Source organism: Clytia hemisphaerica, unplaced genomic scaffold, assembly GCF_902728285.1.
Source record: "Clytia hemisphaerica strain Z4C2 unplaced genomic scaffold, Clytia hemisphaerica genome assembly, whole genome shotgun sequence".
Lineage (NCBI taxonomy): Eukaryota > Metazoa > Cnidaria > Hydrozoa > Leptothecata > Clytiidae > Clytia > Clytia hemisphaerica.
In genome coordinates, this window is record NW_027103394.1 from 857,949 (window position 1) to 884,827 (window position 26,879).

Sequence of the window (26,879 nt, forward strand, 5' to 3'; positions counted from 1 at the left end):
AATTGTTATATCCTCCACCCCCCACATACAAATAATTTTTTCTGGAGGAGACCATTGTGACAAGCTAAGAATTTTTCCGAGCCTTGATTTACAAGCCTCTAGGTGGACCAAGATGAAAACATCAAAATAACAAAAAGAAGTTTGGAGCTTAGGCTACAAGAAATAGTAGTGACCTTTTAAATCAAGATTTTGTCTTTTTTATAGATCTCCTACTTCCTACACTGTTAACAATGACTTTAAGGTAGTTGGTTACATGTGTTTGAAAATCCAACAAAAATTAATAAAGAAAAATTACCTAAAATGCTAAAACAGATCCGTTTAAAACACGTCCCTTCATTGCTTGGCTATTGAAATGTCTGTTCAAAAGTGAGATAGTAGCTTCATCCAAAAATCATGAATACTATATTCAATGTCTCAGAATTGTACCAAGAATTTCGTTTACTTAAAAAGGAGAGTTTTCCTTTGTATGTTGAAGAAGTTTATTTGAACTGTTTGAAGGTTCCCAAGTAAAAACATTGTTTGATGGTTCCAATTTATGAGCAGAAGATACCAAGCCAGAAGTAGGGTCATCTGCAATGACAGGTACTTTGAATTTCGAGAAAGTATTTAGGTTTTCATGTTGTGTTAAGTTACGTAATTTCCGCCATTATGAAAGTAAACATTCGAATCTGTAGAGGGAGATCCCTTACGCAATTCGAAAGTTTGCTTTCATAAAAGCGGTAGTACGTGACTTAATAAAACATAAAAAAACCTCTACATTTTCTCAAATTTAAACTACCTATAGGGTTAGTAGCAGTCGGAAAATTAGGAATAATTTTTGACACTTTCTTTACGCCGGAACATGTTTAGCCAATAATGACATCTGTAACATATCGATTCCATCGGAGACTTTAATGACACCATCAGGACCATCAATATTGACCAACGTTCCAATCTCGCCCACACGATTTCCTCCAAGGAATTTGATCTAGGGAAAGAGGAGAATTCCAGATTTTGAGAAATTTTGCCAAATAAACGCCCCCCCCCCCCCGCTTGTTAATTTTTCGAAAATTTTCCAACCCCCCGGACCTTATCAGGACCCCCCGTCTATTAAATTTTAAGAATATTTTCAGTTGGCAAAAAGAAGTCCCAAAATTTCGCCCAAAAAAGCTTGATTTTAGCCTATATTTACCTTATTTTTGGGTTTTCAGAAGTACAATTTCCAACCCCCCGGCAATTAGCCCTCCCCCCGTTTATTAAAATTTCGAAAATTTTCCAACCCCCCGTTTATTTGGGACCTAAGAGTACCACCACAGCACTTCTAGTGCCCTTCACCCAAAAACATAATACAATCTTCTCTTAGGGCATAACGACTGGTTTTTCTTTTATAGAGAATTGGTATCGAGTAGTAGTAAATTTATAAGCCCTTAGAATTTACAAAATTTTGAAAACAGGATCGGAAATGTTGAGTTCTAGGGCTTGACAAAGCTAAAAAATGCTGCTTATAAGGATGCTTACATCGCAAGGAAAATTTTAAAGAAATACCGAAAATCCGTAAAATCTCATCCAAAATCAGCCCAAATCAGTAACATACATTTTTCGTAGGCTCAACGTAGTGCTTAGCTCATGCTTAAATTTTTGCCATATCCGAGCCTAGATATACTTTGTGTAATAAAGAAGATTGTTTCAATAATTCTCACTGCTTCAACTATGATATCACACTTCTGACTTTGGTTGGTCAAGCACTCTATTGATGGATAAAAGCATTGCATCAAAAAAATGAACAAAGAAGATATATTACCTTATCGTGTTTAACAGGTGGCATCACTTCAAGAGCGGACGTCCGGATGGTCACATTTTCACCGTCCAATTGCACGGTAGCCGAGTCACCGCTCAAAGAACGAATGACGCACATTTTGTTCGCGTATCTTTGCTCCTGGAAAAATCATTAAAAAAGTGTTTAGAGTTAGTCCTCTGTCTTTATTTTCGCAGTCTTTTGTCTCAGATAGTGAGGTCTTTTGTCACAAAAATACTTCAGATGGTGAAGAAATTAAGTTTTTATAATTTTTTTAGACCCTCTAAGGATCATCTGTGCCAAACTTCATGCTTTTACGTTTTTGTGTGCTAACAGACCTCACAAAACAGAAATTGACTAAAGGCCGGTCTCCACTTGCGCGCGCTTCGATCGCGTCTTTTCGAGCAAAGCTTCCACGCTATTGGTCAAAAGAAAAATAAAGCAACTCCATTGGCGCGAACTGACGTAACGGTTGAAAAAAGTTGAAATGTGTTCAACTTTTTTTTCAAGCGCGCGCTACATTTTTATGACGTAATCTTTTTTCCAAGCAAAAAGGATTGAAGCCCAAAAGTGCGATCGTAGCGCGCGCAAGTGTAAACCGGCCTTTAGACATAAACATCAAACGAGGCAAGATTCTTCAAATTCCGCAGAATTTCAGAGACAGAGAAGCCTCTTCTTATTCGAGACGGGTACCTTTCGTCGGGGAAAAATTCGTCACTTGCTGGTAGTTAGTAAACGCATTAAGGCCGGGGAAAATTTTCGTCGGGGAAAATATTCGTCACTTGTCCAAAATTTCGTCACTTTTCCCCGATAAGGTATCCATCAGTGACGGAAGAAATTTGTACACTGTTTTAAGGAACTTTCTGATAGGATAATCAGAATAAGTCTATCTGAAAAACGCAAGCTTTCTCCTTCCTCGGAGAGAAGTAGAAATGTTATCCATATTTTGAATCGAAAACTCTTGGACGTATGTCTCTTTTAAAGCTTTTTCTGAAATGCTTAGGCTGCACGCATCCCTTCTGATATGTTTTAATAAAGGGGAGAGTTACCCCTGTCTTTGTGTATTGGAGTTTTAGAAACCCGATTAGCTTGATTAGTAAGTTTTACATGAAAGATCTTTAAATTTCATTAAAATTGAATTAGAAATTTGAATGGGATTTCCACACCTTTTTTATAAAATTAAAACAGGACAGGAATTTTATAAACGATTAGCATCCCCTATATCAAAACATATCAGAGGGTATACGCGCAACCTATGAAATGGTTTGCTCAGCAATTTTAATACTAAATGAGAAATACTATACGGAACGAGGAAATACAAGTCAAGATATAACATTATATTAGAAACCAAAAAAAGAGACTCCAATGTGGAAACTTACAGTGTAATCATTCTGAACCTTGACTTCAATATCAATCGTCAACTGTTGTGCTGGTTCGTTGTCTAAATTGAATAGATTTCAAAGATTGATAAACAAACTAATTAAGACAAATTAAGGAAAATTTCAACCTTAAATTTCAGAAATAACTGAGAAAATACTGATTTAAAGGGCCTGAAAATCACGAATGAACGTTTCTCAGCCAAACTTTAATAATTGTGCTTAGAAAAAAGAAGAATGTATTTCTTACCATCCTCATAATGTCCCATTGGAGTTTGTGGTGTGTAAGCAGGCGAAAGCGGACCCAAGCCCGCTCCCGGTGTGAGCGGGTTACCATGCATGGGTGAGGGAGTGTGGATAGGAGAATATCCCGAATCTCCACCAAAAACATTCGACATGGGCGTACCAGGTGTAAATGGGGCGTTGTAGCCGCCATGTGAGGGCGTGGCAGGGCTAGGTGTAGTGCCGAATCCCTGGAAACAGAAAATGAAGAGACTTTATCGAAACTAATTACTTTAAAAGTATTAGTTCTCCTGGAAAATTAACTTCGCTGAATGCGCTATTGAGAGAAATAACATTTCTAAAAGTTTTTTGTCTTTGGTATTACCAGACGTGCACGTGTGCTTGTAGAAAAATATTTTGACAATAAGGCGAATTTATCCTACAAAGTTTAAAGCTCACAAGTTTGCTTCAAAGTAATAGTAGGGGGGAATTTGCTCATTTTTTTGAGGTCGCTCGATTTTTTTAGTCAAAGCACTTGTTATACATTTTTGGAAAAATTTTCATTAATTTTTGACCCTATAATTTTTGCCTGAGACCGTCATATTTGTCCGAAAATCACACCAAAGTGTCCGAAAAAAAGGCACCCAAGTTATTTTGATTCCCCTACCCCTCAGTTTTCCAACAATGTATAACAAGTGCTTTGACTAAAAAATTGAGCGATTTTACAAATTCCCCCCTACTATAAAAGGTAAAAAGGGGCTTTACTTACAGGAGAGGGCCCCGGATCGAAGTAATTCTCAAACTCATCCGACGGTCTAGCGGGCGTGTTCGGCTGGGTGGGATCCCAAGCGCCACCGTGTCCTGAATGTGAAGGCGTACGCGACGGATCATGAGAGGGCGTACGTGATGCATCGTGCGATGGTGTACGCGACGGATCGTGTGACGGCGTACGGTTTCCACCGTAGCTTGGTGTACGATTTCCTGTTAAATGAAACAAAGTTAAAGGTAAAAAATCGGATGTTTGCAATTAATTTTAAATTTAAACAACAAAATACAGTTGAGTCTTCATAACTTGAACCCGCATGGGGAACACACGTTTGTTCGAGTTAAGTAAATTGCGAGTCATCATGAAGTAAGGTTTCAAGGCATTGTTAACTGAAGGAACAACAAAACTTGTTCGAGTTATGGAGGTTCGATTTAAAGAACTCGACTGTAGTGGCAAATGCCCGGACTATTTTGAATGCTTCCGTATAAACATTACGTCATATATACCTTTGGTGAATCTAGGAGGACATTACAGTAGTTGGTTAGAAATTTCCTCTTTTATCATGTTTAAAATGGACTTGAAGGCTACACTAAATTTTAATAAAAGATATCTATATGCGCAACAAGGTCAGATTTAGGGGGTTGGATGGGTTGGTCAGGAAAAAGGAGGTTGAGTTTCTATAAATAGGCATTTGAGATTTCTGTACAACCTGGGATGAATTAATTTTACCATAGGGAAACGATAAAACCTCTTACCATCGTGCATAGGGGTTTGATTTCCATACATGGGGGTTCGTGAACCATACATCGGTGTTTGATTTCCGTACATAGGGGTTTGCGCATTCCCGTACATTGGGGTGTGTCCGTAAGCTGTGACGCCGCCTCCCTTGTTTTGCCCGCTGAAGAAGGAAAAAAATAAACGATGAAAATTTAAACTAAGCATGAGAAACTACAGTCCTGTTTGAAACTACACGTTTTTTTCAGAATAACATGGATGCAATTGCGATCGAACATCAATTAATGATATGCACCACTGGAGAGTCTTCTGAGAACTTTAAAAATTTTCCACCCAATACGCCACTTAAAAACAATAGAAAAAGTGACGTATTGAGTGGAACAAAAACAGAAAAGTTACATAATTTCGTGAAGTCATTGCAGTGGTGCATATCATAAATTTACGTCATTACCATGGCTTTCTTTACAAATACCATGCAGCAATATGTAAAAGTTATAGCACACGGTATAGTACCGAGCATGGTATATATGGGATATATTTTTCGAGTTCTCAAGTTTTGTCATACTTCGAATCTTTAGGGGACAAAAATATAGAAAAATCTGAACGAGAAAATTATATCCTATATATTTTTATTCTGTATATTGACTAAACTATTGTACGAGTAATAGTGTGATAACTGGTTTATCGTCAAATTGTAAAGAACCAAACTTTTGTCTTTGAAAAGGAAATGAAGTTATTTAAAAAAATTAAAGAACTTAAAAGTGGAACCATCGTTTGGCATATAATTCCACTTCCAGACTAAGAATCCGCTGACCTTTCCGGAAAATTTCCGCTAATTTTCTTGAGATTTCTGGACAGTGTTTTCTCTAAATATATTGAAAATCTTGTGTCTACTTAGAAAAATACCTTACTGTCCGAAGCTCATTTTTACAACTACACAGATCCCTGGTCTTTTTCCGATAGAAAAGATAGGGAGTAGAATGGACTTTTCCAGAAAAAAATTGAATATGGAGGGGGTGGTGGATATAAAATTTTTTTCAGTGATTCACCCCCGGAAAAAGTGACTTTTGGCCCTCCGGACAACGGGTTTTACCCCCGGGACAAGCATCAGTTGACCCCCCGGACAATATATTCTCCACCCCCCATGTGCGGACATTTTCTGGAAGAGCCCAATCTGAAGTGGAATCTTATGATAAAAGTAGAAACTTACGAGACAAGAGCCAATCGTGAGCGATCCACTGAAATGGTTTTACAATTGGTGTGCAGTTCAACACGAGCAAGACTGTCCGTTGCATCCTTGATGATGCCAATGTAGCCTAGGTGAGAAAAATTTTTAAAACTTTTTTATAAGAATGGTGTTTTATAAGAATGGTGTTTATCCGTTTCATTATTTCATCTTAATCTTAAACTTTTTAAGTCCACATAGCCTTGAAAAGCTAATTCGAAGAAAATTCTTAAGATCAAATTAGACAGAGTCAAATGTACCTTTGAAGGGTCCTTGAGCGATACGAACAGTTTGTCCAATGATCGTTTGATCACGACCTCCGCCTCTGCCACGCCCTCTTCCACCACCGCCACCACCACCACGCGGGCTTCGATTAGGTGTTCCACCGCCACCGCCACCTCCTACATTAAAAACAAAAAAATGATGTAGTAAAGTAACGTAAGTATATTCATTTGGGGATACCATTTTCTATTTACGCTTGACTTGGGAGATCGAATACTGAGGTGGAACACCACACCTACTCTCAGCTCCCAGTAACTTACCGCCTAGATCAGATTACCAAATCTAAGCTACTCATTTACTGAGTTGGAAAAATAATTCTGCTTAGCAAATTAGCACAAATTCTTCAAATTTTGTTGAATTCGGAGACGGAGACATCTCTTTATATACTTCAATGGAAATTCGTCTGATACGAAAGAACTTTCAACATTGATCCGGAAAACTCACCTGGCCCGTCTCTGGCAGGACTGCTAATTCTTGGTGACATATAGCCTGTACCTCCGACTCCTGACATCACATTTGATGCATTCTAGAATATTTCAAGGATGGAAAAAATATGAGAATAGCAGTGACCATAATATTCACTTTGCTGGATATAACTGCTACGATATGCCAAGTGTTGACAAACTCCTAACATCCACGGCATAATTTTTTCTATGGAAACAGCTCGGTTTTTGTCAGAATTGGCAACTTTTAAACAACTTTTCTCTAGCTTAAATTTGCCACTACTGTAAAAAAACAAAAACAAAACAGGTTGTGTCCGTAGAAAATATTACATCATGCATATCATGAATAGAGCCTACACTTGACCCGCGTTTTTTTCAAAGGAATTAACGTCTATTCCACTTTGGGACTTTTTCGAATGTTTGGAGCGCAAGTTTTTGGGCAGCTTTTCTCTTTTCTCATGAGTTGCTGGCTACTCATGAATACTAATCATTCAGGAATTGTATAATCTAGACGAGAAGTGTCGAAAATATCAACAAAGCTTAGCTTGAGGTCTTGTACCAAAACTATTCTAATGAAAATTTTGTTGGAACAGAATAAGAACAATGGAAGAAGCGGGGATTCGCGAATAGAAAATTTCGTGAGACCTTAAAATCGCGTAATTTCGCGGATTTAAGTTTCGTGAATTTTACTTTAAGAACATAATTCACGGAAAAAAAGAAACTTTCGCGACTTTTTAATTCAAAAATCTTTATTTTTAATAGAAACAAGTTTCTTTCTTTTTTTAAATACAAAAGTTAGTAATAATCAAACCAAAGGTTCTTGAGCAAATAAACAAAAACATTACCTTTCCACCACCTGCTAATTGAAGCGAACGGCTTTTAACCACAAAAATACCACCGTTTTCCAAAACGGTTTTTGATTGGATGAAGGCATTGCCACGGTAAAGATGCTTGATTTCCCCTTGTTTACCCTACGAAGGAAACCAAAGTAAATAAGTCTGCGACAGCAATCGGAGGCGACCCGAAGGTTCCTCTTTCGATAGCTATCTACCCGAAGGTAGGGGAGGGTGCCACTCTTTCTCCCTGGATTGCTCCACTTACCCTTGATCCTTTTCTTAATTGCTGAGCATTAAGCAGAGAGGCATTAAGTACCATTTTGGGAATCTTTGATATGACCCGGCTAGGGGTTGAACCCACAACCTTGCGAACCGTAGCCGGATGCTCTACCACTGCACTACCAAAGCAAAGATAGAAAAATAGAATGAAAATATTATGCTTTCTTTGGGCTGGTAGTTTGAAGCTTTTTTGAACATTTTCTGAAAGTAACTTTTTTATTCAATCGAGTATAACTTTAGATCTAATGAAAAAAACTTAATCAATGACAAATCTAAATTTAAGTTCGTCTTTCCTTCTTGAAATGGAAAATGAGTGGCTCAGTTACGCCTTTTGGGACTTGAATAAATTTACTCGAAATGGGGGAACTTTTTTTGTGCGACAACCGGTATCTTTTGGTTTTTCTTTCAAAATGGCGACCTCGTCAAGCGAACCAACCTAGTCTACTTAACAGGACTCAGCGTCTTAAAAAACTATCAAAGAGCAAAGAAAAGCAAAGTTCAGCCAGAAGTAGACTCTAGCCTACGTAGACAAGGGAACTGAATGTTGAATGTTAAAATTAACCTAAAAATGACCATTAGACTCAAAAGAAAAATTTTGCTAAGAGGCTCATTGAAATTTACCCTATGCTTATAAAAAAGTATACACGCTTTTTTTTATAAGAATGGTGTTTTTTCATTTTATCATGGATATTCTTAACTTTTTGGCGAAAATCATCCAAAAATATTCTTAAGTTATTCTTAGGTTAAGATCGAAATTGGCAATCTACAGGTTAAAATGCATTAAAAATGGCATTCTTAGGTTCAGTTGCTAAATTCCCATGGTGATATTCTTAGCATATTCTTAATTTTTTGGCCATTTTCATCATGGACATTCTTATAAAGTGTATTCTTAAAAAAAAGAAGAAGCGTGTATTCATAATTGAATGACAGTTTTCTACGAAAAGATACCTCAAATTGGCCGTCAATGACTTTGACGATGTCTCGAACTTGAATTTGATTCTACAAAAGAAAACCATGGTTCATTAGTATGGCTGAAAATTAAATTAGCTACATAAAGACGAACCTTAAATGGCCAAAAACATTCCCTAAAAATAATGATTAAATTTTCCACTTTCTGAGCAAAACCAACACTTGCCAATCCAAGTACCATCTACAATCGGCGCCAAAATATTTTGCACAGAAGGGGAATTCCCTAAAAACTTTAAAACCGCAAGTGATTATTAAGTGCTTTAAAGTACGGTTAGAAAGTAGAGTTTTAACTTTAGATTTGGAACCTTAGGATTTCAGTGGTGTAAAAGCTCAAAAATATTGCTGAGAATATAGTCTGGAAGCCATCGAACCCCCTCCCAAATAGAAAAATTCAATGAAACAAAGTGGAAGTACTGTAATAGCAATTCTCGCCCGAGCTTTAAATTCTGAAAGATGGTAAAATATCCAGAATTGTTAATATATTTCGGCACTGATTGTAGATGGACCTTTGAAAGTTCCATCAGTTCTTTTGTTTTCATTACCTTTGCATTGATTGCGTTCCAACCCAATATTTCTCACATACGTCTCTCGCTTTATCAAAAAGTCTCCCCGTCCAAACTGGCTGGTCCGTGGTAGCAACAAAGGCCTCCTCCGTTCAATTCTTGATATTCATGACGTTATCTTTTATACGGGAAAAACACGAAAAACACCGGAGCGTTTGCCATCATGTTTCATTGTTTGAATTCAAAATTGGTGGCAAACGCCCGATATTTTTCGGGTGTTTCCGTATGAAAAATTACGTCATGAATAAATCATGAATAAGGTTATTAATGGCAAGTAGACATTAAACATACCTGTTCGGAGTCGAGGGCAATTGCAGTCCGTCCTTTACGTTTGCTGACAGCTTGTGGCTTCACTTGTACAACCTGTTTAGAGAAGAAAATATATGAAAAATGACATTTTTTTTGAAAACAGACGCTGCCAGTGAAGTCGAGATAAATCAACAGCATCGCGGGCCTCGTCTTCAAATGAAATAATTACTTCAAACGACATTTACACTTGTAATATGTTTCCCAAGAGGCCGTTTTCAATTTTGAAACAAAACTGCAACAAGGCTTTGAAAACGAGGTTCGCAATTATTATATGCATTTCGAGAATATTACAAGGTGTTTTGCCTGAGACAAAGATTTCAACTGCAATTAAGCACAAATTGACGAGCTTTTGGTAAGTCATGCATAATTTTGAGACATAAAAGCCTTTAATTTTATATACTTCGTTGAGACGGAAAACTTAAAAAAAAACACCAGTGAAATACAACCCCAGCTGGCACACAACGTTTTTTCAACGTTTATCTAATGTTCACAACGTCCAAATAACGTTAGATTAACGTTGTGTGCCAAGAGGGACGTGCCAAACCTTTCCATGTTGGTTGAGCACAGAAAATGTTTCGCGTTCCAATCGCACAATCACACCAACCGTCTGCGGACTGAAAGAAAACATCAAATGCGATCATTAATCAGTGTTGTTGAATTGTGGACGGAATATCAAGATTAATCGGGGAAAACTTCGTCGGGGAAAATTATTCGTGGGCAAAAATTTTCGTCGGGGAAAAATATTCGTCACTTGGCCAAAGTTTCGTCACTTTTCCACGACGAAGTTTTCCCCGATAAGGTACTTAATCCAAGTTTATACGTTACGGTTTTGCATCACTCTAGCATAGTTTTTTTTGTTACTTCCGCCATTATGGAAGCAAACGTTTGATTTGCGTGAGGGATCGCCTCTACAAATTCGAACGTTTGCTTCCATAATGGCTGAAATTACGTAACTTAACACAACATGAAAAATCTCAAATTGATTTCGTATAGTTATCTTATACTTATAGCACCTTCGGGAATTCAAAGGTCTTATATAGATGTAACACCAGAAAATGTCCTAAGCATGGCGTTCTAAATAAACGCCATGATCCTAAGGCACGAATATTAAAACATAATGTTTTGTCTATGACTTACTCTAAAGAAACGAGATCACCCCATTGATGCTGACCCAACGAATCAACACCGGTTGACATCTCGCTGCACAGTTGCAAATCATCTGGCTTCACTTTTAACTGAAAGAAAGAGAGAAATATAGTGTGTAGAGACGTTTAAGGTTCCACCCAAACTTTCATGTCCCACCACAATCCCCAATAGGGGGATTAGATATGAAATTTTTATTAAAAAAAAGATTTCTGTCCATAGTCTTTTCTTTTCTCATTTCAACTTGCTCTCAGGTAACGTTAGCAAAGCATTTTCAAACTATGAAACAAAAAACTATGAATGTAAGTTGTTGATTAAGTGCCGGTATCTGATTCTTATTATTCTATTATAGTGCGCAGAGGGGCTTAATGTCCAACCTTAACTTTTCTAGTCCTACCCATGCCTGCTACCCTACCTCAAAGCAAAGAATTTCAAGGCCCCACCTTGTGAACTTATGCCCAAAAAAAGAATCCCCAATCCCCAATGCAGAGGGGGAGGGGTGCACCCTATGAAGAGGATTATAAGAAAACAACCGGATGCCTCCATACATATGAAAAGTGATCTTTAAGAAAACTACGATCCAGGTAAAACATAGTGTAATTGTTGATTCTACCACCACATTGAATTAGTAAGCGCCATGAAGTCATTATCCTTAAGTAATATACGCTTATCGAACACGCATAATTAGAGAAAATTTGAGGAGGGGGGGCATGAAAAAACCAAATACCCTACCTCATGGAAGGTGAGATCGGAAAAAAGTACGATGACATTTTCTTCCACTCGAACGATCAATCCGGTATCTCCTTCGTACTTTCCTTTGATGACTTTAACGTGGTCTCCTTCTTTGAAGTACTTCTCCAACTCGTGCGCTGGAAACTCTAATGGATCCTAAAAAAGAGAATTATAAGTCAATACGTTGCCCTCTTTTGATGCCAATAGGCCATTTTACAGTCGAAATGGGTCATGGGTAATTAGGACTGAATGCACCTCCAAAACGGCTTTCTGTTGGCTAGACGTAAAAATCTTCAAAATCTTTCAAAACTTTGGACCAATAACAATAGTAAGTCGTCTTAGCGTGCAGTGGTCCTGATTACCCATTACGCTTTGCGACTGTGAAATAGCCTATAAGAATGACTGATTCAATCTCTTTGCCAAGCAAAGAATTCAACAGACAACCTTCTGCATGTTTTTTGCCTACTCTAACAACTTTAATAGGTAGGACAGAAAGTCAGTCATCAAAAATAGAGTTAATTCAGACAATGAAAAATACGAAAAAACTTTCCAACAGTACTCAAAGCAAGGTACTCAAAGACGAACAATGGATTTTAAACAACAAAGTGGCGCGTATTCTTGAAATTTTGGTGCATTATGCAGAATATGAGACGGAAAAGTCTTTAAATATATACTTCATTGAGACGGAAGTCCGTCTGAGAAGAACTTTGTACATTGTGAATAATAAGAGTTAATTCATAGAATACTGTAGCCCAGTAAAACTCTTCCACCAAACCATCATACCTTTAAGTCTTCATGCTTTGGAAGGATGAGGATTGTATTGCCATCAATGGTCATGACTTTCCCTTTGAGGTTGATCAATTCACCTTCGGACACTCTCACCATGTCTCCTGCTGCAAAGGAGTGAGAGGCCTCCTCGCGACCTCGTTCACGTCCCACTGGAAGAAATATTAAAGAGATAATTAGATATTAGGGAGATAAAAAATGTAATTCGTAGTCATTTGTCCTCCTGACGTAAATGAGTAAGATGCCTCCTCGCGACCTCGTTCACGTTCCACTGGAAAAAATATTAATGAGATAATTACTAGTTTGAGTAAAGAAAACGTTTTAATTTAATTTCATACTCAAAGTTCCATGCCATTCAGGATGGCAATTTTCAGTGAAGGAGATAATTAAATATTAGGGAGATAAAAAAGCGGGGCTTGGAATAAGAATGTCCTGGGTGGAAAATTTTCGAAAAATTAATTTTAACGAAGGAAGGAGGGGGCGCTTATTAGGTTCTCCAGAGTATTTCATTTAGACGGAAAGACCTCGATCACTGTTTAAAATAAAGGGGGGAGATAAGCGAAAATAGATCTTATCAGAGTTTTGGATTTTTCTAAAAAAGCGATGCATTGTGGGATTGTTTCGAGTGTATTACAATAGAAATCTCTTAGGAGTTCCTCGAGGGAATTCTATTGTGATACACTCGAGACAATCCCACAATGCATCGCTTTTTTAGAAAAATCAAAAACTCCGATAAGGTCTATAAACTCACATTCAAGCTCAGCATCATCAATGGATGTCTCAAATTTTTCCAATTCGCTGAGACTTGGTTTAACACCTTCCGACATGATGGCTGACATTACCATGGTTTTGTACAAAAATCCTTGGCGATATCGATTGTATTCGAAGAGGTAAAAGTCACCATCCATTGATAAATCTCCACCGATATTCCTGTTAAAAAAATATGAAACATACAATTGTCTGGAACAATAGGTTTGGCCAGAAGTTAGAGTCGAATCTCCAATGTACGATTTGAAACCACCTATTTTTTAACACTTATTTGGTCAGATTTTCGAAATTTCACACCCTTAGAGTGCACTCTTTCTCATCTTTGCTGAATTAGACCCTTACAGTGCACTTTGAGAAGCTGCAGCTCATAAGGACTGCACGTACGGTAGGTCATTTACCTTGAGTGTCCCCCAAGGCTACCATCCAAAACCACAGTCCTTTCTTTTACATTTCGAAAATCTTGTCGCAGGGTGAAAATTTTTCCTGAGGCTAAGTCATTTTTAGGAAGCTGGGATTAATAGGGAACAATACTTGACTATACTATACATACAAGTTTTTTTTCTTTTTCGTGGACAAGTAAAGGTATTTTTTCGCTTTTATTACATTCGCTTTATCGCCGCCATAATGTAGAAACTATAGCAGTGTAATTAGACTTTCTCCATCGGAGTGGTTTCCACATGCTAGCAGGGTACATACTTAAAGAGAATGGACTTTATATATGACATTACTACACCAAAATAAATTTCATTACTTGATAGCATCTCTGTCGAAGAGTTTTTGTGGAGGTCTTCTTTTTCGTTTACGTTTTTCTGCTTCGTCCTATAGAGAAAATGAAAAATTTCTTAATTTTGAAACTAGTGAAATTTGTTTTAATGGGACTAATCTTTTTAAGAAAATCGGTGTCTGTCACATTCAAGAGCTTACAAAAAATTAGAAAAAATGAATCAACCAACCATAAGCTTTTTATTTTGGATTTTTTTTTTTGGGCGGGGTGAAGGTGGGAATCCATACTTACGCTGAGCGAGCGCATGTCACCACGCATCATGCTGTAGTCTATCCTCGGGATGATTTTCAACGTCACCTAAAACCATGAAATAATATAGTTATATTTGGTAATTGATAAAGGATAGACAAGTATGATACTGAGTCTTCCGATTCCAAGTAGGTCCTATCATACATATCAAATCATTGTGCATAGTCAGACAAGACAAAGAAAAGCACAGACAAAAGCTTCCGATATATGACGTATGTAGGTTTTCAGGTTTTATTAAGTAGTTACGTAACTTCCGCCATTATGGAAGCAAACGTTCGATTTACGCTAGAGAGCTTATTTTTACTAAGACTGTTTCTCACCTGATTCCTTGCTGTATTCACATAGTCAACCTAGAATTAGATGTAATAAATGTTCTAATTACAGTTCAGAAGAAAAGTTATTAACAGAGCCATTGCGTAGTCTTTCATAGCAGTTACAGGCCACGTTTGAGATATTTTCGGTGGAAGCCTCTTAAGAATTTTAGACCCTGCACAATATCGCACATAATAAAGAAAACACTAGATGGAGCTACATCGTCTTATATAGATATACAATATAGGATATATCTTTATATAAGATATCCGTGATACCTATACAGAACATTTTCTCATACCTGAGCAATATCGTCCTTATAAATACCACGTTTGATGCGAACCCAACTTTTAGCTTTGATTTGCACCAAATCTTTGACGACCTTCAACACATCTGGCATTTCGTTGATGGGTACCATCTGTTGTGTCCAAATACCAATACGAAGTGCTCCGAAACCTTCAATAGCCTGGTGAAGAGTAAAGAACGGAGGGTGATAAGCACCACATTAACACATACTGATTAACTTCTAAAATCATTATCATTCTCTAATTACTGATAATTCATGAAATGCATCACGGACCCAACAGCTGATTGGTTGAAAGTGACGTATTGATTAATTTTACGTCACTTACAACCAATCTGCTGCTAGGTCCATGATGTAATGTCAGAAGACATTGCAATGGTGCATATCATGAATATGTTAGGTCATTTTAATCAATAAGAGTTTGTTTAGCAATTCTATTTCCTGTTGGATAGTAGGGATAATAGCAAAGGCTAAAAAAATTCCAGAGAATCATTTTCAAGCATGAAAATACCTTATTGGAACTAATTTTTGCGGGTTTTAATTTTCGCGGTTTTGCCCTCTTTTGGACAAGTTTCTTTCATTTTTCAAGGGATTTTTCAATTTTTTCGATAAAATTGAAAAAAAATTGTTTTTCGCCGGTTTAAAAAACGCTAAAATTAATTCCGCGAAAATTAGTTCCAATAATGTAAGTGCCAAGTAAATTTCCCAAACCTGCTTGACGTGACTCTGTTTGAATGCTTCGACATAAATGTATCCTTTTAGCCCCTCAACTGCAATCGCTGATTTGATTTGTAAAGGCTAGAAGGTTAGAGCAAGAATCAAATCAGTATAGTGATCCCTATATGAAGGGGCAAAATCGAAAAATGTAGATATTTTTTATTGGAAAGAATTTTCCTCGAGTCGAGACAGGGTGTGGTCGATAAAATATTCCCTTTGTTCCCAGGGCACAAGTGCTGATGCATTAACCGTAAATTACTCGTGACTTGACTAAAAATATGAGAATTCATGATATATGCACCACTGGAGAGTCTTCTGAGAACTTTGAAAATTTTCCACCCAATACCTCACTTAAACAATAGAAAAAGTGACGTATTGGGTGGAACAAAAACAGAAAAGTTGCATAATTTCGTGAAGTCATTCCAGTGGTGCATATCATGAATTCCAGTCTTTATTATAGTGATCGGATACTGGATGAAAAGAAGAGGTTTTTTTGGGGGCGTTGGCGGTGGCAGAGTGGCGTCAAATGGTAATCACTCACAGTTTCTCCTGATGAAAGGGAGATGTATTTCCTCATCAACATAAACACTACTTGTTTTTCTTCCCCCATACGACATCTGACCATCCACAAGTTGGGGTCTCTGTGGCAAAAATAAAAATGAAATCATTTTTATAGGAATTGATAGAGCTTACTAAAGCAACCTTTCAGTATCGAGACTTCAGAAAATCAGAAACGAAGTGAGCACAGAAATCGCTGACATCCTTTGTTCCAATGGTGAAGCTTAGAACAATGGCATCTCAAGAATGGGAGCTTTTGATATCTGATAAAAAAATTGTCGTTCCAAACTTATAGCACATTATACCCCAAACTTGATATACTGCAGATTTACCAAGCATTACATTTTAAAAACTTACAGCAGGCAATGCAAACTTACTTGACATGAATCTGGCAAAAAACTCTGTTATTCCGACTTCCGATGTCGTGCTTTAAGCCATTGCAGACAAAAAAATTTAATATCGGAAAAGATATTGTTGCTATTGTTTTCGAAAACCCAAGATCGCCTGATTGGTCAAGCGCTCAAATTCTATTGTAATGTCACGTGACCTTGGTAGGATTTCCTATCTAACCTTGGCACACTTTTCAGCCAAAGCACGACTTCAAGCCCTTCGGGCTTTATAAATCTATTATCTCAACAAACTTACTTGACATCTGGTAGTAAACTTTGTTGTTCGATTTCTGCAGGGGCTTCATAATCGCCAGAGTAATCTCCTTCATATTCTCTAAACAAAATATAAACAAGCAACATGCTGAATGGACCTACCTGATGATGAAAGTTAGTTAGCATTGATAGCAATGCAAAAAGAAAAATGAAAAAAATCAGTCAGAAAATATAGCATTTAGCGAAAATACACAACACAATAAATTCATCATTGATAGTTGATGGGGGGAGAGAGAAGGGTTGTAGGGAAAAAATAAATAGGAAGTTCTGGTCGCAAAATCAGTTTTATTGACAATTGAATCATGCTTGATGGTGAGCATTGTTATCAATAATGTTTTTGTGTGAAAGACATAGAAATACAAGGAAAAAATCCAATGAAAATCTGCAAAAACGGCGATTTCCGGCAACCGGAAAAATTAGTTTCTCCAAAATCAAACTCGGCCATTTTTTGAGCATTGCGAATACGCATCTTTCTGCAAAAAATCAGAAAAAACTAAAAATGAAAGTTCGAGAAAAAGTCAAAAAACCGGTTTTTCCGGCATATTTCCGGCATTTTCGGCCGGAAAAAAATGTTTTTCGAAAATCGGGCTCCTTCACATTTTAGGTAATGTCATATTGCATCAGTGTGCAAAATTTCATAGAAATATATAAAGTACAGCTCGAGAAATTCAAGAAATACTGTCTTTCCGGCGAAAATAGGTTGTTCCGGCGACATTTACAATAGTTCCGGCTTCAAAACTCAATTTTATTGAAAATTGAAACATGCTTGATGGTGGGCATTACTATTGATAATGTTTTTGAATGAAAAAACAACCAATTATATGGAAAAGTCCAATGAAAATCTAGAAAAACGGCGATTTCCGGCATATTTCAGGCATTTTCCGCCGGAAAAATTTTTTTCTTAAAAATCGGACTCGGCCATGTTTTGAGCATTGTTAATACGCATCTTTGAGCAAAAAATCAGAAAAAACTAATGATAAAATCTCGAGAAAATGCCAAAAAAACCTCCACGGGAATAAGGCGGGTTCGTGGAGGTCAAAATTCTTGCAACGTTACAAATCATTTTCAGAAGCTCGTTTTGGGCTCAAACGAAGCGAATAACTGATTAGAATAAAATTCAGTCTAGGCAGATGTTTTTTCATTTTGAAATTTTGCGTAATTCGCAAAAATCCTCAATTTTGCGCTTTTTTGATGACGTCATAAAAATTGAAATTCAAATAACTTTTGATAGAATCATCAAAATAATTTCAAACTTTCACCAAAGATGCATTTCAATGCAAATTTTCAAAAAACTTTCAAAAATTTTCAAAATCTTGATGACGTCAGCATTTTTTAAGGATTTTAGTTTTTTGCCTTAAAAGTGATGACGTCATCAAATTTTATAATTTTTTTTATTTAATTCTGAAAACATTAATAATATGCATCTTTGGTCAAAATTTGAAATTATTTTGATAATTGTATCAAAAGTTATTGGGATTTCAATTTTTATGACGTCATCAAAATAGCGCAAAATTGAGGATTTTTGCGAATTACGCAAAATTTCAAAATGAAAAAACATCTGCCTAGACTGAATCCTATTCTACTTAGTCATACGCTTTGTTTGAGCCCAAAATGAGCTTCTGAAAATGATTTGTAACGTTGCAAGCATTTTGACCCCGCCTTAATCCTCTGGAGACAGTTTTTCCGGCATATTTCCGGCATTTTCGGCCGGATAAAGATGTTTTTCGAAAATCGGGCTCCGTCACAATTTAGGTATTGACATTTTGCATCATTGTGCAAAATTTCATGAAAGAATATAAAGTACAGCTCAAGAAATTCAAGAAATACCGTTTTTCCGGCGAAAATCGGCTGTTCCGGCGATTTTTAGAAAGTTCCGGCTTCAAAAATCTATTTTATTGAAAATTGAAACATGCTTGATGGTGGGCATTGCTATTAATAATGTTTTTGAATGAAAAAAACAACCAATTGTATGGAAAAAGTCCAATGAAAATCCAGAAAAACGGCGATTTCCGGCATATTTCCGGCATTTCCGGCCGGAAAAAATTTTTTCTCAAAAATCGGACTCGGCCAAGTTTTGGGCATTGCTAATACGCATCTTTGTGCAAAAAATCAGAAAAAACTAATGATGAAATCTTGACAAAATGCCAAAAAACCGGTTTTTCCGGCATATTTCCGGCATTTTCGGCCGGAAATGATTTTTTTTCGAAAATCGGGCTCCGTCACATTTTGGCCATTGCCATTTTGCATCTTTGTGCAAAAAATCAGAAAAAACTAATGAGCCAATCTCGAGAAAAGCTGGTAACAGACGAACGAACGAACGAACGAACGAACAGACAGAGGTTAATTCATAGGACCTCCACCGGGGCACCCGGAGGTAGGTCCAAAAATTTGCATGTTAGAAAAGTATAACAATACGTCGTAAGGGCGGCAGGAAGGTAGAGCGACCGTAGTGCAGTGGTAGAGCACCCGGCTACGGTGCGCAAGGTTGTAGGTTCAACTCCCAGCCGTGTCATACCAAAGATTTCCTAAATGGTACTTGATACCTCGCTGCTTGATGCTCAGCAATTAAGAGAAGGATCATGGGTGTAAGTGGAGAAATCCAGGAAAAAAGAGAGGCGCCCTCCCCTACCTTTGGGTAGATAGCTATCGAAAGAGAAGCCTTCGGGTCGCAGACTTACTACTTAGAGCATCCGGCTACCATGCGCAAGGTTGCGAGTATCAAGAACCTCAACCCAAATTAATAGTTGATGACTCTCTGCTTAATGCTTAGCGACTATAGAGATGGGTCAAGGATAAGTGGAGAAATCCAGGGAAAAGGGTGGTCCCTTACTCTACCCTGGGCAAAAGAAAACTTGACTGCAGTCGCAAATATTCTGTGATAATACAATTGGGTCTCTTTACAAGGGTTTGGTAGCAAAAGAAGCCACATAACTTATTTGAGATATTCGACTTGAAGAGGTTCGGGGTTATAGATACTCAATTGTATTCTCCCTAATATTCTCCATACCCATTATGCTTTTAAAGATACAAATTATAGAAAGTCAAGGGTTACTTAGTACAAAACTATCTAGTATTTTGAGGAGAGACAACCTAGTGGTCTGAAGAGACCCCATCAGAAACCAAACGAGTTCATTAAAAATCCACGCTTCTCCTATATGTTCCACTTCAAGGCCGGTCTCAACTTTCACGCGAAATGGGTGACAGTTTTTTTCTTAACCTTTTTTGCCTGAAGAAAAGATTATGTCATAAAAAAGTTTCGCGCAAACAAAAAAAAAGTTGAAGGAAGTTGAAGAGACCGGCCTTCAGTTATTAAGTTTTGTAGAAAATACCTTTCAGAGTCAGCATATTTCCTTTTGTAATAATCCGCAATTTCTTCTGCTGAAGTATCATTCCTGAGAAAAAAGAAAAGAAACGAAAATTATAAAGCGTATATAATTATTACAGATTATTGCTTTCTTTTGAAAACAGTAAAAGATGGAAAGTATTCAAAGTAAATAACCATTTTGTCGCTTGAAAAGAAAAAAAGATTTTACTTCATTTTTTTAAAAATAATTACCACTCACCCAAAAAGATTATGTAGGCTTCTTGCACGCTAAAAAAGAAGAAAATTTCTTTGAATTATCCAAAAGGGTCAAGATAGAATCACTGTTGACAACAAACATTGGCTTGAATTTTTCAAATGTTTTTCATCATAGCTATTCATGGATCAAGTTTAATTTTTTATGCAGGAGTCCCTTAAGTATCTCGATAAAAAAGGGTAGATTAGTAGCCATTGACGGTAGTCATTTTGTTAGAAAAACTGTTTCAATGTGGTAGTCACAGCTCTGGGAGGGAAGCCTACTGCACAATTCAAAAATGCATAATATTTGTCTATTCCAGTTTTTAGAGATAAATTCTTTCGTCCCATAGCTCTGCTACCATATTATCAAAAATTATCGACTTACAGACATGTCTTCTGCATGGTTGCTAGCTTCATCGTTAACTAAAACAAAATATTAGAATAAGTTTATTTTCAGTGTTGCAGCAATTTCTGGTTAATCTAGAAAGAATTTCCATAAAATCAGACATTTTTTCTTCCAAAGACAAACTCATAGTGAAGAATCTCAACGAGACAGATTTCTGGAAGAGTTGCAACATTGCATTTTACTTGTGCATAGCATACTTCTTTTTTATTATCAAGCCATTTTAAAACGCACAGTGTTATGACTAGTACAATGATTACATCTCAGGGGGGGGGGCAGGGTCACAAGTAAAATCAAAAAAATATATGAGGACACACACAAACGCCCTGTACCTTTAAAATTTTACCATTAACGGAGTGGAATTTTGAAAACAGCATTTTAAATGGCAGATTAAGTAGCAGCAGGATGTACGAACAGATAAGTTGAAAGTTTATACAACTTAACAATATAACAAGAAGCCGAATCGCATGAAGGACTGGCAACATAGCAATAGTCGATTGTTTGTTTGTATTAGGTACAACGGGCGTTTCTTCCGAAACGAACTTGAATTGAAAAAGCATTGATTCTTCAAAAGGGGACATACAGTACCGCAGACAGTGGCATGTACATACATCACCATGGACAGCAACATGCTAATGAAAGGCCCGATGCTTGGTCAAAAAGCAGATATTTACCAAGTGATTTGTCAACAAAGCCTGATTCTATGGACCTACAACACCATGGACAGTGATGAATGAAAGGCCCGATGCTTGGTCAAAAAGCAGATATTATTACCAAGTGATTTGTCAACAAAGCCTGATTCTAAGGACTACAACACCATGGACATGATGAATGAAAGGCATGCTTGGTCAAAAAGCAGATATTACTTACCAAGTGATTTGTCAACAAAGCCTGATTCTATGGACCTACAACACCATGGACAGTGATGAATGAAAGGCCCGATGCTTGGTCAAAAAGCAGATATTACTTACCAAGTGATTTGTCAACAAAGCCTGATTCTAAGGACCTACAACACCATGGACAGTGATGAATGAAAGGCCTGATGCTTGGTCAAAAAGCAGATATTACTTACCAAGTGATTTGTCAACAAAGCCTGATTCTATGGACCTACAACACCATGGACAGTGATGAATGAAAGGCCCGATGCTTGGTCAAAAAGCAGATATACTTACCAAGTGATTTGTCAACAAAGCCTGATTCTAAGGACCTACAACACCATGGACAGTGATGAATGAAAGGCCTGATGCTTGGTCAAAAAGCAGATATTACTTACCAAGTGATTTGTCAACAAAGCCTGATTCTATGGACCTACAACACCATGGACAGTGATGAATGAAAGGCCTGATGCTTGGTCAAAAAGCAAATATTATTACCAAGTGATTTGTCAACAAAGCCTGATTCTAAGGACCTAACAATGGACAGTGATGAATGAAAGCCTGATGCTTGGTCAAAAAGCAGATATTACTTACCAAGTGATTTGTCAACAAAGCCTGATTCTATGGACCTACAACACCATGGACAGTGATGAATGAAAGGCCCGATGCTTGGTCAAAAAGCAGATATTACTTACCAAGTGATTTGTCAACAAAGCCTGATTCTATGGACCTACAACACCATGGACAGAGATGAATGAAAGGCCTGATGCTTGGTCAAAAAGCAAATATTATTACCAAGTGATTTGTCAACAAAGCCTGATTCTAAGGACCTACAACACCATGGACAGTGATGAATGAAAAGCCTGATGCTTGGTCAAAAAGCAGATATTACTTACCAAGTGATTTGTCAACAAAGCCTGATTCTATGGACCTAAACACCATGGACAGTGATGAATGAAAGGCTGATGCTGGTCAAAAAGCATATTACTTACCAAGTGATTTGTCACGCCTGATTCTATGGACTATAACACCATGGACAGTGATGAATGAAAGGCCTGATGCTTGGTCAAAAAGCAGATATTACTTACCAAGTGATTTGTCAACAAAGCCTGATTCTATGGACCTACAACACCATGGACAGTGATGAATGAAAGGCCTGATGCTTGGTCAAAAAGCAGATATTACTTACCAAGTGATTTGTCGACAAAGCCTGATTCCCCTTCATCTTCTTCGTCCTCGTAATCATCATCAACATCTGAAAGAAAGAAGAGAGAAAAATTCATAGCCAAAATTCTAATCAATGAAATAAATGGAATGGGTTAAAACTCAAGTGATTTTGTGAGCAGTACAGAGGTCAAATTAGATAGATTGAGTCAATATCTTACTTAGATAGCCTAGTAACCCAGGACTTTGAGGTCTTGAGGTCTTTAGATTAATTTTAAGGGGTTCACAGTCAGGCGGCTCGACTATCTTACTAGTATGATCTGAATGGAACATTGGTGGCAGATGATGTTTCTTTTCTTTAAAGTTGATGTAAAGAAAAATGATAGAGAAATTCATAGCCAAGAGTCTTATTAAAGTAAGAAATGGGCTGGGCTTAATTTCAGTGATTTCTGAATAATAAAAAAGCCAAATCTAACATGCATTGGTATTTTCCGTCAGGAACCATGACAAAGTGGTTTCGGTGTTAGTGCTTTAAACCAGGGGTTCCCCCGTTCAAATTCTTGTTCTTTTCAATGATCTGTTCAGTTCAGAGATAGTCGATTCAGCTGGCCAAGGACCACTTGAAAACAATTGAAAGATTGTCTAAAAGTCCTAGATTGCAGGGCTATCCACGTAAAATATGGACTCTATCTATAAAAAAACCATAGTCAAAAGTCTTATCAAAGAAAGTTATGGGCTGTGCTCAATTCCAGTGATTACTGAACAATACAAAGGCGAAGTTTATCAGTTGAGCAATTGCAAAACACTGACTTACCAGCCTCATCGATAATGTAACCACCATGAGCAGGAGCTTGTTTTCGTTTCTTTTTGTTTTTACGTCCAGCACTTTGTTCGTATTCCTCCTCTTCTTCAAAATCATCTTCTTCATCTTCTACCTCCTCGCTACTTTCACCGCTACCATTGTCCTATGGGAAGAAAGTGAACTATCATATCTAAACTTTTCACCGCTACCATTGTCCTATGGGAAGAAAGTGAACTATCATATCTAAACTTTTCACCGCTACCATTGTCCTATGGGAAGAAAGTGAATTATATATCTAAACTTTTCACCGCTACCATTGGGGAAGAAAGTGAATATATCTAAACTTTTCACCGCTACCATTGTCCTATGGGAAGAAAGTGAATTATATATCTAAACTTTTCACCGCTACCATTGTCCTATGGGAAGAAAGTGAATTATAATATCTAAACTTTTCACCGCTACCATTGTTCTATGGGAAGAAAGTGAATTATATATCTAAACTTTTCACCGCTACCATTGTCCTATGGGAAGAAAGTGAATTATATATCAAACTTTCACTACCATTGTCTATGGGAAAGAAAGTGAATTATATATCTAAACTTTTCACCGCTACCATTGTCCTATGGGAAGAAAGTGAATTATATATCTAAACTTTTCACCGCTACCATTGTCCTATGGGAAGAAAGTGAATTATATATCTAAACTTTTCACCGCTACCATTGTCCTATGGGAAGAAAGTGAAAGTGAATTATATATCTAAACTTTTCACCGCTACCATTGTCCTATGGAAGAAAGTGAATTATAATATCTAAACTTTTCACTGCTACCATTGCCATGGGAGAAAGTGAATTATATATCTAAACTTTTCACCGCTACCATTGTCCTATGGGAAGAAAGTGAATTATATATCTAAACTTTTCACCGCTACCATTGTCCTATGGGAAGAAAGTGAATATATCTAAACTTTCACCGCTACCATTGTCCTATGGGAAGAAAGTGAATATATATCTAAACTTTTCACCGCTACCATTGTCTATGGGAAGAAAAAGTGATTATCTAAACTTCTACATTATATATCTAAACGGTTTCCTATGGGAAGAAGAATATAGATCTAAACTTTTCCCGCTACCATTGTCCTAGGGGAAGAAAGTGAATATAATATCTAAACTTTTCACCGCTACCATTGCCTATGGGAAAAAAGGGAATGATAATATCTAAACTTTTCAGCTACATTGTCCTATGGGAAGAAGAAGTGAATTATAATATCTAAACTTTTCACCGCTACCATTGTCCTGGGGAAGAAAGTGAATTTATACCATTAGCTAAACTAAAACTTTCACTGCTACCATTTGTCCTGGGGAAGAAAGTGAATCTAGATCTAAACTTTTCACTGCTACCATTGTCCTATATGGGAAAGAAAGTGAATTATAATATCTAAACTTTTCACTGCTACCATTGTCCTTGTAAAGGAAAGAAAGTGAAAGTATATATCTAAACTTTTCACCGCTACCATTGTCCTATGTAAGAAGGTGAATATAATATCTAAACTTTTTCACGCTACCATTGTCCTATGGGAAGAAAGTGAATTATAATATCTAAACTTTTCACGCTACCATTGTCCTATGGGAAGAAAGTGAATTATATATCTAAACTTTTCACCGCTACCATTGTCCTATGGAAAGAAAGTGAATTATAATATCTAAACTTTTCACGCTACCATTGTCCTATTGGAAGAAAGTGATTTTAATCTAAAACTTTTTCACGCTACCATTGTCCTTGGAAGAAGAAGTATATCTAAACTTTTCACTTGTACCATGAATTGGTGAATATAAAATCTAAACTTTCACTGCTACCATTGTCCTATGGAGCTAAACTTTTCATACCGTTGTTCTATGGAAAGAAAGTGAATTATAATATCTAAACTTTTCACCGCTACCATTGTCCTATGGGAAGAAAGTGAATTATATATCTAAACTTTTCACTGCTACCATTGTCCTATAGATGGTGAATCATAAAATCTAAACTTTTCACTGCTACCATTGTCCTAATCCTATGTGAATTATATATCTAAACTTTTCAATGCTACCATTTTCCTATGTAAAGAAGGTGAATCATAATATCTAAACTTTTCATTGCTACCATTGTCCTATGGAAAGAAAGTGAATTAAAATTATGTAAAAAAGTAGGGGAAAAATATAAAAAAGGGTGTTCACCAACAGCTATTAATAATGCTGATGCAACTGACAACTAAAAAATTCTTTTAAGCTGATTGTTTACAGTTAACTAACACCTGAAGATGATAAATGACTGAATAACAGAAGACCCTAAGCCATTAATAACCAGTTAAAAATGTAAGACCTATTCCAATTGAGTCTATATAATACACCTTTTCGACGATAGTCGCGCAGTCAGGCGCGAGCCACTTAATTATTCAATCATCCCCCTAAACTTGATTCAATCCTTTTTTGACAAATTTTCTATTGTCTATAGGCGCGAAAAAAGAGATGGTTTTAGTGGGATAAAGCAGACAAAAAATGACCACGCAGCAATTGGCAGCTACAAACTAAAAGGTGTATTTTCAGATTCAAATTACAAAAAAAATAACACATACCTTTCCCTCTTCTTCTTCACCTGGTGAAAAATCTTCATCTTCACTGCTTGACATTTTTATTTGTTGTTGTTTTTTTGATTAAATTGAGAAATATTTTTCTCTGTTAATCTAGTCTATTAAAAAAGGTAAAACTGGTGACCAATTTTGAAAAAAATTAAAATAGCACAGTCATTCTAATTTGCGTCGGCATTTGGCTAATGTCGACGCAAATGCCAACGTAAATTTGGCTTTTGCCCACGTAAAAGTGCTTACCGTACTATAGAACCAAGAATTTTTTGCCCACGCAGATTAATCTGAATTAGAAAGGCTGCAGCACCCCCAGGGATTTACCCACAGATCAGGTGTGCAAAATTTCAGCCAAATCAAACCTTTTTAAAGACCCCAGTGCCCAAATTTTTGAGGGGATAGACCAACTGACATATTCTAGCTCAACTGTCTGGCTTTAGCAATTTTCAGTTAAGTAATTAGGTCAATAGGTCTAAAGGGAGGACATAATTGCAATTTGCACAGTGAAAATTTATACCTGCATTAAAAAGTTTTTGATGTTATAACACTCTTCTTGATATTATACTTTTATGGTATAGATCTTTTGCTGATTATTACTATTTTACTCCAAAAAATAACGACACAATGATCTGATATGGTAAATCAAATTCAATAATAATAATATT

General features: G+C 36.8%; 1 protein-coding gene across 1 annotated transcript; it reads right to left on the minus strand.

The window, feature by feature from the left end:
• Positions 1 to 174: 174 nt before the first annotated feature.
• Positions 175 to 26,341, minus strand: LOC136824893 (transcription elongation factor SPT5-like). Its single transcript, XM_067080869.1, has 30 exons — positions 26,209 to 26,341; positions 23,610 to 23,760; positions 22,821 to 22,886; positions 20,739 to 20,776; positions 20,358 to 20,386; positions 20,124 to 20,186; positions 16,778 to 16,855; positions 16,116 to 16,215; positions 15,569 to 15,655; positions 14,855 to 15,019; positions 14,562 to 14,591; positions 14,224 to 14,289; positions 13,960 to 14,027; positions 13,192 to 13,370; positions 12,438 to 12,592; positions 11,655 to 11,810; positions 10,917 to 11,014; positions 10,324 to 10,393; positions 9,762 to 9,833; positions 8,887 to 8,937; positions 7,669 to 7,794; positions 6,825 to 6,906; positions 6,359 to 6,499; positions 6,084 to 6,189; positions 4,894 to 5,036; positions 4,142 to 4,353; positions 3,401 to 3,623; positions 3,154 to 3,215; positions 1,781 to 1,915; positions 175 to 967 (listed from the first exon to the last, which is right to left on the minus strand). The coding sequence occupies exons 1-30, from the start codon at positions 26,260 to 26,262 to the stop codon at positions 830 to 832; spliced, it is 3,144 nt and encodes a 1,047-aa protein (XP_066936970.1). The 5' UTR covers positions 26,263 to 26,341; the 3' UTR covers positions 175 to 829.
• Between the last annotated feature and the right edge of the window lie 538 nt (positions 26,342 to 26,879).